The 16,931-nt window shown below is 41.3% G+C and overlaps 1 protein-coding gene across 1 annotated transcript; it reads right to left on the reverse strand.

Moving 5' to 3' along the window:
* Nucleotides 1-3,804: 3,804 nt before the first annotated feature.
* On the reverse strand, nt 3,805-16,697 carry aasdh (aminoadipate-semialdehyde dehydrogenase). Its single transcript, XM_041790669.1, has 14 exons — nt 16,294-16,697; nt 16,087-16,207; nt 11,968-12,248; nt 11,694-11,886; nt 11,301-11,542; nt 11,031-11,137; nt 10,788-10,960; nt 8,797-9,058; nt 8,507-8,619; nt 7,783-8,431; nt 7,554-7,717; nt 5,779-5,904; nt 5,563-5,694; nt 3,805-4,218 (listed from the first exon to the last, which is right to left on the reverse strand). The coding sequence occupies exons 1-14, from the start codon at nt 16,530-16,532 to the stop codon at nt 3,817-3,819; spliced, it is 3,204 nt and encodes a 1,067-aa protein (XP_041646603.1). The 5' UTR covers nt 16,533-16,697; the 3' UTR covers nt 3,805-3,816.
* Nucleotides 16,698-16,931: the final 234 nt, after the last annotated feature.

Here is a 16,931-nt window from a genome sequence, read left to right on the forward strand (position 1 = left end):
TGTCTGTTTACCTCTGCTGGTGTGAGTGGCACCCTCATGCAGGCTGCAGTCCTTGATGCACATGGTTCAGGTTCAGCTGACGGCATCGGTACTGTTTGGTGCACGTCTTCCCCCCTCATGCCCTGTGTCTCCTCAGCTGTCCTAACAGAGGAAAAAAAAACAACAAAACAACTAAAATAAAATGAGGAAAAAGTGCATATAAACATAAAAGACAAGCAGCTAAGCACACTGGTCTCAAAGAGTTAAACTTCCATAAGTTCTAGATCAGCGATCAGTCTCTCCTCAGGACCTTCTCCTGATTAAGCAATCATGACCAGAATTTCAGATTTATATTTCATTTCAACCAGATCTACTGGGTTTGGACCTCAGATAGTACAGTAGAAGTATTGTAGAGGATAACCAAATGTTTCTGAGAAATATTCCACATCAAATTTCCCAAAGTTTCCAGGAAGGTTGCCAAAAATTCCCTGATGATTCCGGGGAAAATTCCTGATACGATTCTGGAAAAGGAAAAAGTTCCTGGTTCCTCGTGAAAAGTCTTAAGAGTAACGAGAAAAGTCCCAGAGAATATTAACAAAAATTTGTCCCATAAAAAGAGGAGAAATTATTTTAAGTGTCCTATAAACAGTGGTTCTAAACTGGTGGGTCGGGACCCAAAAGTGGGTCGGGGAGCAGTTTTCAGTGGGTCGCAAATATGTGTCTGGAAAAAAAAGGTGGCTAAAGTTTTTGAAGAACCTGCAACCGTACCGTTGATTCAACTCTGTTTCTTTGTGATAATGGGTAAATTTAAATGTTTTATCAATATTTCAACTCATTTTTCTCCTTTTCTTGCGATATAAGAGCTGCTTTTACCATGTCAGTGAAGTAATTTCTCAAGATCTCTGGAAAATTGGCTAAACTTTCCACATTGTCATGGGAAAAGAGGAGTGTAAATCATGTCAGTTTTTCCTGTCTCTTGTTCCTGTCATTAATTCTGCGCCATCCAAGATCCTTAGTGCAAATTTTTTTAACTAAACATTACATTTTTTTTTGTTTTTACATTTTTTTAACTTTGTTGAAAATTTGGGTCACGATTTATCATCCAAGATATTGGTGGGTCCTGAGGCTAGACCAGAACCACTGCTATGAAAGTTTACAGGTAGACTCACAAAGAAAATTCCTGAATAATTAAAAGAAAAAATCTGTCCAGCACTTTTTTTTGTTTCCTTTCACCCATCAAAAAGCTCAACTACAAAAAAAAAAATTAAAAGCGCTCTAAAGACTATTTGACACACTCACTGCCCACCCAGCTCCGTGACCCACCACTGTTCTAGATTCACCGCCTACAGAATGAAATATTTCAAGACTTTTTTGTTTAAATCTTCATGATTTTGGCGTACAGCTAATGAAAATAAAAAGGGCCACTATCTCATAATATAAGAATTTTCTGAACAGAATCACTGACACCTCCACAAGGAGGGTAAGCCACAGAAGGTCACTGCTGATAGGTCAGACCGTTCTCAGAGTCCGTATCAGAGCAGATCCATGAAAGTTGACTGAAGGGAAAAGTGTGGTAAGAACAGGAGCGCAAGGATGAGCTCAGCCTTCAGAGGATTGTCAAACAAAGCAGATTCAAGAACTCAGGGGAGCTTCACAAGGACTGGAGTCCTTCACTGAGACTGGAGTCAGTGGATCAAGAACCACCACACAGACAGGTCTAGAAGATGGTCTACAAGTGTGGTGTTCATTATCAGTATCTCACCTGAGCTAAGAAGAGAAAGAACTGGACCGTTGTGGTCTCAGTGGTCCAAAGACCTGTTTTCAGATGAAACTAAACTAAGCTTTTAATTTGGAAATTAAGGTCCCAGAGTCCGCAGGAGGATCAGAGGCTTCAAGAAACTGGTTTACTGACCATGATATTACTGTGTGTGACTGGCCAGCTGAACCCTGTAGAGAATCTCTGAGGAAGATGAGAGACCCCAGACTCACAATCCAGACCAGCTGAGGGCTGCGATCAGAGCAACCTGGGCTTCATAACACCCCAGCAGGACCACGGACTGATCGCCTCCACGATACAAGCAGAGATGCAGGAATTTGTGTAAAAGGAGCTCCAAACACTGAGTGATAAATAAGCAGAATTTTCCAGAGGGTTAACATTTCTGTGTTATAAATCCTTTTATTGGACTGATGTTTAGTGATATTCTAATAAATGAAAATATGAGCTTTAAGCCACTATCAAGAATAAACATTAGAAATATTTCACTCTGTATGGGATGAGTCCAGAGTATCTGGAAGTTTCTCTTCCTGAATTAAATCACAGCTTTTTCATGATATTCTGATTTTTTAGATGCAACTGTAATCACTATTCAGTGCTCTATAATGTCAGAATTTGAGGGTTTTGGACTCAAATTTTCACACATCCGTCTCCTTTTTCTCTGGTTTCATCGCCTCTGTCTCCTCCTTGTACGGACTCCGTTTGCGTCCTGATGACAAAAAACCCAAAACATTTTAATAAAAGCTTAGCTAAAGTTTTCACTCTCAGAGCAGTTAAATGCTTTCACTTCATCAAATGAGATTTACAGCATGGGAGAATGCCTAGAGAGACTTAAAGAAGTTATTCTAAGTACACAGCTTTACTGGTTAGATTTAGTGCAGGTCAGTTTTCATTTGAAATGGTCATTGATGAAAATATTGTAGATCAGCCAAAGTTGAAATGAAATATTTTCTCTGCGATGCTCTCCATGTAGTGAGGGTGAAAAGCTCCAGTGAGGACAGAAGTAGAGCTGAAGGTTCTGGAGCAAATCTGGGCAAAAACAAGACTGTTGAAGGAAGAAGGGAACGGGAGGGAATGAACAGCGTAAGCTCGCCACCTATTGGATCTGGAAGGGAATAGCACTAACCGTGTATTAATCAGTCAGTAACTGAGGAAGCATACTGGTAATGATCTGTTTAGCTGGGATAACACAAAGACAAACTGGGGTACTAAAGGACTACAGGGATGGGCAGAGGGTGAGAAATCTGTGAAAATAATGGGTTCATTTTCCAAGTATAGGGGAGAGTGGGGTAAGATGAGCCAAGTTTTGCTAAACCTCTGTCTCCTCCTTGTACGGACTCTGTTTGCATCCCGATAAAATAAAACAAAAAAACATTTTAATAAAAGCTTAGCTAAAGTTTTCACTCATCAGAGTAGCTAAATGGTTTCACTTCATCAAATGAGATTCACAGCATGGGAGAGTTACTAGAAAGTCTTGAAACATGATTGGAGATTTTTGTGAGCCGTAATCATCAACATATAAACATAAGAAGTCTTGAAATATTTCACTTTTGTCTGAGATTAATCTGGTTTCATTGTGACCAGTGTGAAAGAGTACCTAAACTCTAAGAAGACCTTATCTGTGAGATTATACAGGGGAGGAAATTTTCCCATTTCAATGGGTCACATCAACTTCATACAGTAGAGTTTTATAAAAATGTTAGGATGGAGCGGTGAAGACGTGACCAAGATGGCTGCTAAGGTGAAGTCTCACACCTTTCCCCTTCTTAACTGAATTAATTTGTAGACGAGTGTACAGCTTTGGTGGCATGATTAGTATAAAGTAGCGGGTTTATAAAGAGTCACTACTTTACTCATTAGCCTCCTCAACAGCAGCAGGAAAGACGACACAAACACCTTCATGAGACACTGCCTGTGTGAGGACTGTTCAGGAAACCAATGCAACCATCTTATGCCTGTTTAAAGCAATATTTGGACCTCTAATAGTTTCAGAATTACTCATGAGCGTTAATTAAGCCTCTGCTCTCCATGACAAAAACAGGAAGTCGGTGTTTAATATAAAATCACTTTAATGCTTCTTCTTTCACTGTGAGCTGTAAACAATACACAAAGTCATTACGACACCCGATAACCAGGGACCGTCCCCACACCACAGGGGATGAAAACAGCTCTCCAGGAAGAGTGAACTTGGTCAGCATCCGTCCATCTTCTCCATCCAGGATCCACACAGCTCCGTCAGTGGAGGCTAAAGCCACCAGCGGCCCGCTCCATCCCACCACAGAGCCATCAAACACAAATGGACTGGAGTAAACCTTCCCCGTGGTCTGAAAGGTCCAAACTAAAGAGCCGTCAGCACGGTTCAAACAGTACAAACGGCCGTCATGTGAGCCACAGAGGACGCTCTGCTGGTCGGGAGTGAAACACGGAGACGAGAAGACAGGTCCTTCTGTTAGAAACCGCCAGACCTGCAGAGAATTGAGAATCAAGAGGCTGTACTCCTTTAAATCTCACTTCAGTTTACTGATGGTGACAGTAGAGGAGAGAAAGCTGGCAACAATGAAGCATGCCTGCAATCAGACCCAAAATGGACTAGGAGTCCTGAGAACTGCTGCACTCTGAGCTGGAAACAGTAGAAACGCTGCTGCATTAAATGGGACATATTTTAAACCTTTTAAGACAAGTTTATATCGGTCTCAGAGGTCCCCAAAACATGCCTGTGAAGTTTACTGCAGAAAAAACACTACAGTATTGGATTTTTGTATGTCTAAAAACTCCTCTGTTTCAGCCCTGCTCAGAATGAGCTGTTTCTGTGTCTATAGCTTTAAATGTTAACGAGCTGTCTGACTCCACCCCTCTCAGGAAATGGATGTGGCTAAATGGATGTGGATTTCCTTAACCTCCTCTCAGACAAGAAACAGGAGGATGAAACTTTCTTCCAAACAGGGAGGGCCAACCGAAGCTGGGGGCGGGGCTAAGTCCCCACATGATATCATGAGGGGAAAATCTGAGAACGGCTTGTTTCAGCACACATTTTCTAAAAGGTGGAGAAAGAAAGAGAGGGAGGGAATGGATTTTTCTGGTACTTGAGGGGATTGGCCAGGGGCATATTCTTTTTTTAGAATAGCCTAGAAAAGTAATTTTTGCATAATATATCCCCTTTAAGGCTTCTGGTGTGTCTTTGAGGAATGGAATGAATTTCATGTCAGAAAGAATCAAACAAAACTTCTTGGGTATCAAACAAAAATGAAAATTTGAAGAAAAGAAAAGGGGGTCCAAGCAAAAAACATGTGGGCAGGCTTTTCTGGGGTGCATCCCTATTGGCCAACAAGTTTTTGAGTGACATCTCAGTCACTCTGGGTGTTCAGGAAGTCGTCGAGTTCACATCTGGTAAATTTAAGAAGGAAACGGACTAGTGTTTTTAATCGTCCTCGTTTTGTATGAATAGACCTACGTATGATCAACTCAGTTGATCAGTGATAGAGTATATGGATGTCACTCAGTGGACCTGGATTTGTCTCCCCATGAATTTCCTATTTTTTGACGTCTGTCCTGTTTGATTTTAAAAAAAAATTCTTATTTTCAGGAATAACACATAACTACTGAATTATGAACAATTTGCAAAAAAGTCAACATTGTACTCTTGATGTAAACGTTTTTTGGCTTGGACCCCCTTTTTTGTCTTCAAATGTTTATTTTTGTTTGATAATGAAGTTAATTTTCAACCTTTTTGACACAAAATTCACTCCATATCAAGGTTTTGGAGTGGGGGTGTCTGTTCACAGAGGAGAAATTCATTTGGTATTTCTCACCAGTTTTCCCTCCTCGCTGTAGCAGCAGATGCTTCCATCCACTGAGCCGATGAGAACGTGACCAGAGGAGGCGTTTGGCGAAGAGAAGAACGGGACGCCTCTAGAGATAGACCACAGCTCCTCACCGCTGTCCTGACGCCAAAAACAGACACAACAGAGGGATTTAAATGTGGACAAAATGACTGATTGATTGCTGAGGGAGGTTTTAGCACTCACAGCATTGAGACAGAGCAGACGACCTCCAAGGGATGCCACAAACAGCCGTCTGACCGAGGAGAGGAGCAGTGGAGAGGAGAACACGGCGCCACCTCCACAGTGACGTTTCCAGAAACAACGCTTCGACTACATGCAGCAGATAAATGTGAAACATCTTCATCATCATGCTTTAATTCAGACAGGAGAATCACTGGACCACAGGAGGAATTAAATACTAACATTTATATACATTAATTCAGAGCACAGACGGGTTCGTGCAGATAAAGGCACAATGAGGAAGGTTTCTGACAGACAAATTCATGGGATTAAGAGAGCAGCTGCTAAAATGTCATTACAAAGCAGCAAACAGGTATTTGAAGCTGCTGGTGCCTCTGGAGTCCCACCAACCTCAGGGTGTAGGATCCTCCAGAGGCTTGCAGTCGTGTATAAACCTACTATTCAGCCCCCCCAACCAATGCTCACAAGCAGAAATGGTTGCAGTGGATCCAGAAATACATGAAGACTCATTTTCAAACAGTCTTGTTGACTGATGAGTGCCGTGCAACCCTGGATGGTCCAGATGGAGGAGTAGTGGATGGTTGGTGGATGGCCACCATGTCCCAACAAGGCTGTGGCATCAAAGGAGGGGGCGGAGTCATGATTTGGGCCAGAATCATAGGGAGAGAGCTGGTAGGCCCCTTTAGGGTCCCTGAAGGTGTGAAAATGACCTTGGCAAAGTATAGAGAGTTTCTGACTGACCACTTTCTTCCATGGTACAAGAAGAAAAACTGTCTTCTGTAGCAAAATTATCTATATGCATAACAATGCTCCATCTCATGCTGCAAAGAATCCCTCTGTGTCATTGGCTGCTATGGGCATAAAAGGAGAGAAACTCATGCTGTGGCCCCATCCTCCCCTGACCTCAACCCTACTGAGAACCTTTGGAGCATCCTCAAGCTAAAGATCTATGAGGGTGGGAGGCAGTTCACATCAAAACGGCAGCTCTGGGAGGATATTCTGACATCCTGCAAAGAAATTCAAGCAGAAACTCTCCAAAAACTCACAAGTTCAACGGATGCAAGAATAGTGAAGGTGATATCAAAGAAGGGCTCCTATGTTAACATGGAACTTGGCCTGTGAAGATGTTTTTAATGGAAATAGCTTTGATTTCGGTAAATATGACCTCCTAAAGCTGCAAATTTTACAAATGACATTTTCAGTTCTTTACAACCTATAAAATGTTCTGAAACTATGTTGTGCATAGTAATGTGGAACAGTGCATTTTGAGTGTTTCTATTAAAAAAAAGAAGTTATCATTGGGAGGTTTGTTCATTAAAATTTGAATTATACTCTAACCGTTGATGACTTGACTGTCATTTGCATCGGCTATTTAGGAAAATCTGAGAAGAATATCATTTTCATAATCATTTGGAATGTGGTGTATGCACATTGTCTTAATCTGATGCCTTCGACTTGCTCCAAACAAAGTAAAAAACACTGCAGCCCTTTCATTGATTTGTCAAAGTAGTTTGACAGTGTAGATCCCAGTTTACATGTCCTCTGTCTGTTGGCATCTCTAGCGACCAGCACCTTGGTTTGCCAACTATCTGTGTGCCCAGAGTAGTCACATTCAATAATCATAATATTTATATCATCATCAAAAAATCTGTGATCAGGATTTTTGCTATAATCGAGCAGTTCTAGTTCTTACTGGAGAAATGACACAGACTTTGGGGTCTAGTGGATCCCGGCCCAGTTCACTAATGTGAAACCACTTTTACTAAGCTACAGCTCACCTCAGGGTTCAGGGCGTACACATGCCCATCATGTGATCCCACCATTATCAAACCGGTGAGTAGGTCCACGGTGGGGCAGCTCTTCACAGCGTCCCCCGTCTCGAATGCCCACCGAGTCTCTCCAGAAGCAGCACAGAGAAAATAAACGCAGCCGTCGTAACAACCTGGACAGGAATATAGTCAAACAAAGCCTGATATTTCTGTAAATGTTCAGAGAAACCTTACTCACCGAGACCCACAAGAGTCCCGCAGCGGGACACTGCGGCTGAGGCTTCTATTCTCCCACCCAGGACTCGCTCCCACAGGAGACTCCCTGTGGTCAGGTCTAACGCCTGGATCCTGTGAGAGTGAGAGCCGATGAACACTGTTGTTTTTGTTCTGTTCTCTACCAGGAGCATTGGAGAAGCATCCACACATCTACCCGTGTCTGAAGACCAGCTCAGACTGAGATCCAGAGCTCCGTCTCTTTTACAGAAATCCTTTCCTTCTATAGGGTTCATTTCTGTCTCTGTATTTCTGACTGCCATCACTGTTCCTGCTCGTTCTACCACTATAAAACATCTCCTCTCCTCCTGTTGCTGCTCTGCATGTTCTCTCTTCACAGGCACTGCAGAGGGAGCTTCGGCACGCCGTTTCTTCACCTCTGTCAGAGCTGACATCTTGCTCTGGACTGGCAGCGTCAGTGTCAACCTCCCAATGTGGTGAAGGACGTCAGAGAAAGTCCCATCCAGTATGACCTCCAGCAGCTCTGGCGAGGAAGCTCCTACTGTGGCCAGGATGTCCTCATGGAAGTGTACGGCCTTCAAGGAGTCTCCGCCACTCAGAAGAAAGTTTGATTCCTCGTTGATGGCGGCATCATTAGCCAGACCCAGGGTTTTCTGCAGATATTTAGGTTAAAAATTAAAACAAGAAGAGTTTAAAGGAGGATTTCTGTCATGGAAAAGAGGGCATACCTTCCATAAAGCCTGGAGAGTTTGCCTAAGTTTGTTGAAATCTCCCTGTGATGACTCTAAACATCGTCTCTGTCTTTTGTATATTTTTAAAAGTTCCTTCATGTCCACTTTGCCTGCAGGAAAACACGCAAAAAGAGAACAAAAAATTCCAGTAAAATCGGTGCGTTCATTTTGAAACAACAAAACAGGAGAGAGCGTAAGACACACAGAAGTCCAGACACACACCAATGAAAGTGTGAAAAACATTCTTTGAATCTTTAAAAGACAGGATTTTTAAAATGTATTCTCACCATGAGGGGTCAAGCTTAAAGCCGGGACCAGGAGCAACGAGTCAGGGACGCTGTGAGGCGGCAGCAGCAGAGACAGTTGGTCCAGGATCAGTTTGCTCAAGTCCCCTTCTGCAGCAGAGACGAGGCGTTCCTGACCCGAGTGCTCCACTTGTTCCTGCTCGGTCTGCTGTCCAGGTGTGGACGCCACCACGAAGGCGAGCAGTCGAGAGCCTCCATTCAGGCTCACAGCGCACGCCTCCACCTGAGGAAGAGTCTGGATGAGCTGGAGGGAAGAGATGAAATGTTAAAACCTCCCTTCTGTTAAACAGAAACTAGGCTTTTCCAGTCCAAGACATCAAAGCTTGTTCTCCTGGCTCAGTTCTAAAGCCTGCATCTCTGATGGTATAGGGTTGCATTAGTACCTATGGCGTGGGCAGCGCTAACATCTGGAAAGGAACTATCAATGCTGGAAAGTAGAGAGAGGTTTTAGAGCAACAAACGCTCCCATCAGGACAACGTCTCTGTCAGGGAATGCCTTGACTGTTTCAGATAGAAGATGCTAAACCACATATAGCAGGGTTGTCCCAACTTTTTCCAGTGGGGGCCACAATCAAAAATATATCAGGATTTTTTTTTTGGGGGGGGGAGCACTTTCATTTACCCACAAAGAGGATATTAAAGTTAGTACGACTATTTTAATGTAGGTAAATACACTGCCTGGCCAAAAAAAAAGTCACCACCTGGATTTAACTAAGCAAATAGGTACGAGCCTCCTATTGGATAATTACTGCATGGGCGATTATCTTTCAGCTGGCAACAAGTTATTTAACCCCAGCTGATGCAATGAGTAACTTCTCATTTCTTAAACAACCATGTCGAAAGACACATCCTGTGGACGTGAAAAAGATGTTAGTCTGTTTAAGAAGGGTCGAATCATTGGCATGCATCAAGTGGAGAAAACATCTAAGGAGATTGCAGAAACTACTAAAATTGGGTTAAGAACTGTCCAACGCATTATTAAAAACTGGAAGGATAGTGGGGAACCATCGTCTTCCAGGAAGAAATGTGGACAGAAAACAATCCTGAATGATCGTGATCGGCCATCACTTAAACGTTTGGCCAAATCAAATCGAAGAAAAACAACAGTAACATTACGACGCATGAAGCAAATACTCGGGACTATTTCTTGAGTAAACCACTGGGCGGAGTGACACAGTGCAGCAGCCATGTCTGGAGTGTAGTTCCGGCTTTGCATGTAGCTTTAAAACATCTCCGTCTCATAATGCTCCATGATTATTTCATAGCGTGTTGAATGTGCAGGTCACAACTTGTCGACGAGAGCGTTTTGGAGTTGTTGGATTGTGTATTTGATGAGTTTAATGAGGGAAAGCTGGAATACCGTCTGTTTACATTGAGTTGGCACAGCAGGTCCAAACTCGGCAGCGCCGATCCAAAAACAGCTTGCACGACAACTGAAGGTAATGAACCTATTACTAAGACTATAGAAATTACGGCAATGGACGAATTTGCCAAAATGTTTAAGTATCCCTTTAAAGAAGAGGGGATGGTACACAATGGTAAACAGGCCCTGTCCCTACTTTTTTGAGATGTGTTGCTGGTGGTAAAATGTCTCATTTTCAGCATCTGAAATGTTGTTTATGTTCTTGTGTGAATAAAATATGGATTATTGAGATTAGATAATTATTGACTTTGTTTATTTGTTATTTTTTTTTACACAGCGTCCCAACTTTCTTTTACTAATTTTAATAGTGTTTTACACAGGCATCATACAGCATGTATACTAAGTCTAACAAATGTGTTACTTGCTAACAGCAGGACTTAAAGCTCTGCAGCTTAAAGTTTAATTCCAGCTTCATAAATCAGAAACTAATCAAGAGGAAACCCCAAACATTCACACTCTGATGTGGATTCTAAAGTCATTTTTTCAGTTTCAAGACCTTCCCTCTTCTTTGAATACATCCTCTATAAATAACATTATAACAGCATCTTACCTGCTGCAAATCATCCAGGTTCACTCGTTTCCCATGGCGTTTAATCAGCCGGTCTCTGCGACCCAGGTAAAACATCTGATTGTCTCTAACGCTCACCCAATCTCCTGTCGCTCTCATCGTCCCGGGGACGACAGCGTCTTCACCGTCAAGGAGACACACCCTGTCCTCCCCACCTTCACCAGAGCAGAGGGGGTCATGTCAAGGTTTTCTGTACACACGTCTGTAATGTTGAGCTCTTCTTACCTATAAAGACCTGTCCTTCTCCTTCTGTAACAACACAGCTGTCTTCATCCCGGACCTCCACCAGCGTGTCCGTCAGAGGAGTACCAAGAGGCACCGAGGACAATGAGCTAAAAGACAGAAATGTCATTATCCATAGAAATAGAGCAATGTGATGGCACTGATGTCATGAACACACATTGATGTCATATTATTAGTAGTATTTACAGATGAAACATACATACATGACTGTCTTTTAAAGATACTAGACTCTTTATCATCATGAGTACTCACAGGCTGTCTGACTGCAGCACAGACATTGGTATTTCATAAACACAGGCCCAGCAGGACACCTCAGTGATGCCGTAGATGTTGTAAATTTGAGTTTTGTTCTCCTCATGTCTCCAGCTCCTCAGCAGAGCCGCTGAAGGGCACGCTTCTCCTCCGAGAGCCAGAACCCGCAGCGAGGAGCCGGCCGACAACACCTCCTCTTTGAGGATACGCTGCCCGAAACGGATGAGGAGCGTCGGAGTGACCTGAGGAGACGAGAGGAGTTCAACATTGCTGTCAGTATCAGTCCAGGTTCTGAAAATCGGTGCATCTCTAGCAGGACGGCCTCTCTGGACATTTTTAGAGGTGCATGAATCACGGCTTTTAGAGAGGAGGAATTACTTCCTGATCACCTGCCTGCATGACTGTTGTTTTGTGACGTGTGAACAGCAGCTGAGCCAGACGCCGAGGCATCTTCTTCATCACAGCTGGGACGATTAAGAGCTGAGCCCCGGATGACAAGGCCAGGAACAAGTCCACCACAGAGGGATCAAACGTTAACGGTGAGGCAAGAAGAACAACGTCGCCTGAGCTCATCTGGAACAAAGATCTGAGGAGACAGAGCTGCAGGTCAGAAGAGGATCTGTGAAACACCAGTCAGAAGCAGTGCATGTTCAGAGCTTCCACTCACCTCAGGTGCAGGATGTTGGGGAGGATACACCTGTGGGGCACTCTCACAGTCTTTGGGACTCCAGTGGTTCCAGATGTGTGAAGTACATATGCCAAGTCTGCATGTCCATGCCCCTCTAGCTCAGCAGCAGCGCCCCCTGCTGTCTGAGCTCGGGGAAGATCAAGCCCTCGTCTGTTCTCAGAGAGCGGCAGCGTCTCCATTTTCACCAACATTAGTTTGAACTTTGGGAACTCAGCACAAATCTCCAAGGACACATGTTCGCTGAGTGATGTCTGAAATCTCTGCATGAGAGGAAAGACAATAAATGTTTATATTCAGATTAATCCAAGACATCAGAGATAGGGATGGGTAGCTTTCACATTTGAACCGGTATCGATATCTGGTACCTGCAAATCAGTACAGGTACACAATGTTACTCATTTTCAGTGCTTTAGTGTATATGTGATAATAAATGCTTGTTAAAAAATCTCCAAACTTCTGAATTTAGATATTCAATTTTCAATATCCACAGTATCAAACAGCAAATATATCAAAACATTATCAGAACCCGTGTGTAATATCAAAACATGAAGGAACAGCCTTTTGTTCCTCACAGACTTTGTTAATGTTTCGTTTTCTTTCTCCACAACGTAATCAGTCTGCTTTGAATCAGCAGGCAATATTCGTTTTTTTAAATTATAAAAATCATAAGTGACACTGAACACTGAAGAATAAGCTGACAAATTCGGCATGTTCTTATTTACTGTAGAGTGAACAGGAGGAATCCTCCATATTGGATTTTTGTCAATGTCTGATGTACTGACATTTAGTCCATAGTGAATCCAACAACAGGCAGCTTTTTTCAGAGCAGTGCGAATTTTGGCTGTTATTTTGAATTCAGTTGTAAGATTGAAATGTTCTTTAGTTTTCAGTCTTGAGTTCTCACAGTCCAAATTTAATCAATAAAAGTCCTTACATTTTAGTCTTTATTTTTAGTCACGTTTTCTCTTTGAACTGATTAAATCAGCCAAACTGTAAAATTAATATCAATTCAAAACACTCATATAAATGCACCATTAGGATTAAAATGTACTGATGAAAATTCTGACATATCTTAAATGCATAAAATGGAGAAATATGATGGATTTTGGATGTCCAACAGTCCAGCTCTAACATTTTAGTCTCAATAAATCTACTTGACAAAAACAGACCTTACTTTTGATCCATTTTTATTTCTAGCTAGTCTTAATCTAGTCCTCCTCGTGAAAAAAATGTAGTTGACTGATGTAACTAGTTAAAAGCTTTAGTCAATAAAATTAACATTTTTCCAAGTTGCATACATTTTAAGGGTCTGCACCTAGGTTATTATAATTAACTAAAACTAAAATTAAAAAATCATGTTAATAAACTGAAAATAAATCAAAACTAAGCTTTACCGAAAAAATGAAAACTAACTAAAACTGTATAGTGAACTTACAAAACTAACTAAAATAAAATAAAAATAGAGAAAAATATCCTTAGTTTTAGTCTTTGACACATCCAGATTGACTGGCACCTACATCAGAGTCTTGAGAGAGTAAAATTGCCTGAATTGATTGGTTAAGACTTCACACAGTGGTAGTTTTATGTCTGCAGTTGTATTCAAACGCCATCATTTATTAAATAAATGATAAGTGAAGAGTAGCCTATTTAATATGTTTTTAAAAATGTATGACGCTCACTCAGCCCTATATCTATAAAAAACTAAAACTAACACTAAAACTAATAAACTAAACTAAAACAAAGCATTTTTGCAAAATAAAAACTAAACTAAATTAACAAACCAGCAGTAAAAACTAGTAAAACTAAACTGAAATTGAAAAAAGAAAGTGAAAACAAAATGAAAATAAAAACTAATGAAAAATCCAAAACTATTATAACCTTGGCCTGCACAGTCGATGCATCGAACCAGCGCAGGGCAGACATGGCAAACATTAATACAGAAGTACATCTCTGGTCTGAGCTCGTTTCTTGAAATACAGCGTTATTTTATTAAAGTAAACCTAACCAAAGACTTAGCCTGTTTTATCCCATAGTATAAAGACTGAAAACACACTAATCAAACCTTGTCCAAAAGGAGTCACTGTTTCTCTCCCAGACTCCCAGAGTCTGGTTTTGTTTGATTCAAGCAAGTACATGTTTGGGAGTGTTGCAAGCATGGTGCTCTTCTTTGGCTCTGGACAGAAGGAAAAGGCTGGCTTTGACTAACTTACACTAAAAACTGACAACAATTATCTATTTCTTGCTAGTCTTAGTCTAGTCTTCTTCATATCTTTGGTCATAGTCTTCATCAATGATATTAATAAACAGCAAACAGCAAATTAATAAATAGTAAACAGATGAGACTCCCAGACAATTGAATTTCCCTTCGGGGATAAATAAAGTTCTTGAATTGTATTGTATTGTATTGTACTGTATTGTATTGTAATACTGATTCAGATCTAAGACTTGAGCTGGCGTGCATCTGCCGACAGACAGGTTCTAGAAAAACTGAGAGAAAAGTTCACAGAAAGAGACCACAGTTGTGGAAAAAAGTTTTCATCTTTCATCAAGAAATGCACTGAAGGAGAAAGACATTGGTAATTGTGATTTTTTTTTTTGCAATATTGAAATTGCGATTTCATATGCAATTATGATTCGGTTTCTTAACTTACGTATTTTTCAACAAAATAAAGAAATACATTGTGCTATATTATAACTTACATTCAGTCGAGAAAACTCATCATTCATTTAACCCTTTTATTGCAAAATGGATATAAAGATTTTTACTTGGCTGGGAAGGCTCTGCACTAAAGATGCTCCCTGGGTTAACCAAGCAGCGTGCTTTGACTTTCCAGGGAGTGCATGGTTAAAAACCCCCCATATGGATGGATACATAAATGACAATGTGTATCAGAAAAAATGAAATTATTTCAGAAGCAATTAATAATCCATAGTAGCATGAATCTAAATATGATGAAGCAACAAGCTTAAATCTATAAAGGAGGTAGCTGGGGTGGAGGAAGTGAAGCTGAAGTATATGCTGACCGCAGCTGGGGGTATGACTTCTGTGGTCTAATGCTAAGCTTCATCAATATTATATAGAATTAACTACTTATTTTTGCTCCTACTGCAAATTTGATACTAGTTAATTTATTGAAGGAAATAAACATTTTTATGTTGCTCATTTTGACTAAAACAAATCGTACATAAAACATGAAAGGGAAGATTTTTGAAAACCATTCTCCAAAAATTTACACTTGACACTTTTCTACCATAAACAGATGAGACTCCAGACAAATGGATTTCCCTTCAGGGATAAAGTTATTGTATTGTATTGAATGTTGCATAATGTGCATAAAATCTCTGCTGCTGCTGCAAAAAAGTATTTAACTGCTATTTTGACACATTTCAAATTACACAATTACTGCAACTTCTGTGATTTGTAAATTGCAGCCGGCCATATTTCAATTTAATGTAATCTGAAAAATTACTAGACTGTGTCTAAAACTAAAAGGTATTCTAATATGAAGACGAACACTGAATTTAAAATAACTGCCAAAATTGAAGGGGGCGTGTTATGCAAAAATCACTTTTCCAGGCTTTTCTAACTTAAATATGTGCCCCTGTCCTGTCCACAATCCCCTCAAGTACCAGAAAAATCCATTCCCAGAAAAATCCATTCCCAATCCAGGGGTGGAGTCAGACAGCTCATTAACATTTAAAGCTACAGACACAGAAACAGCTTGTTCTGAGCAGAGCTGAAACAGAGGGGTTTTTAGACATGCAAAAATCCAGTACTACAGTGTTTTTTCAGTAATAAACTTTACAGGCATGTTCTGATGACCTATGAGAACAATATAAACTTGTCTTAAAAGGGTAAAACATGTCCCCTTTAATAGTGCTCCCACCCGCATAGAGTCTAAACAACAACCTTAAATTATGACCAAACTAGGTAAAAAAAATGCAAAAACAAAACATAAAGAACATTAAGATGAAGGTGGGTCATTTGACTTGATACAATACACAGGAAAGTCCTATTTTAAAAGCGGTTTTGGAGCAATGGGACACTTTTTCTTTGAGTCAAAACTCTTCAGATTTTATGAAGTGGAAATATCCCACCTGCAGCATGTCAGCCTTCACAGCACAGAATTTGAGTCCACACTGCTTTATGACTCTGGAAGAGAGGAGACCTGGAGCCTCAGGGTCCAGGGGAACATAAGCTGCAGGGGACTTCAGGATCCTGCAGACAACAACAAGAAGAAAGCACTTTATCATCCTCAACAGTTATATACTTTAAACTTAGGATTTTTGACAGTAGGGACTCACCCCAGGACCCACACAGGTACAAACAAATCATCATCGCAGTACAGCCCTATCACTCCGTTACAACCGGAGCATTTCTCCCGCAGAGACACAGATAGCTCGCCCGTCAGTTCCTCTAGTTCTCGGTACCTCAGGGATACCGGGGTTCCAGACTCTGAGCCGCTGTCATAGGTCACTGCTACCCGGTCTGAGTGCAGAGAGGCGGCGGAGGAGACGAGCTGCTGCAGGCTCTGAGCGGCCATACCGATGACACGTTCACGGGCAGTCCGCTCTTTCACCACTGCAGCCCATTCTGGGAAGAAACGCTCAACTCCAATTTTAACTGTCTATATCCAGTGTTCTTTAACTTATCAACGGGGACGACTAAAGTGAGAGGAACTGAAAACACTGTTTGTCGCGTTGTGATGACGTCAGTCAACCACATTCACTTGCTGCTGCTTTGATGACCTTTGTCAAACCCGTTCGTCCCATTGTTGTATTCTGACTTAGCTGAAACACTTACAACAACACTAAAACACGAAGGTGCGCATTAAGAGCGGACTCATTTAGAAGTTTATCGACACAAGCCGGTTATGTTGTTGTCGTGTAGTTTGATTCTTTAATAATCATTGGCATGTTGTCACGTAAATGTTTTTTCTGTC

Source organism: Cheilinus undulatus, linkage group 7 (assembly GCF_018320785.1).
Source record: "Cheilinus undulatus linkage group 7, ASM1832078v1, whole genome shotgun sequence".
Lineage (NCBI taxonomy): Eukaryota > Metazoa > Chordata > Actinopteri > Labriformes > Labridae > Cheilinus > Cheilinus undulatus.

What these genes read in the sequence shown, in the direction of transcription:
- aasdh (XM_041790669.1), bottom strand. Translation starts at nt 16,532, where the DNA reads ATGGCCGCTCAGAGCCTGCAGCAGCTCGTCTCCTCCGCCGCCTCTCTG. An exon ending in ACAAAACAACAGTCATGCAG is followed by an intron (nt 11,543 to 11,693) that starts GCAGGTGATCAG and finishes TCGTCTCCTCAG; the next exon opens with GTCACTCCGACGCTCCTCAT. An exon ending in CTCTCCAGGCTTTATGGAAG is followed by an intron (nt 8,432 to 8,506) that starts GTATGCCCTCTT and finishes AAATATCTGCAG; the next exon opens with AAAACCCTGGGTCTGGCTAA.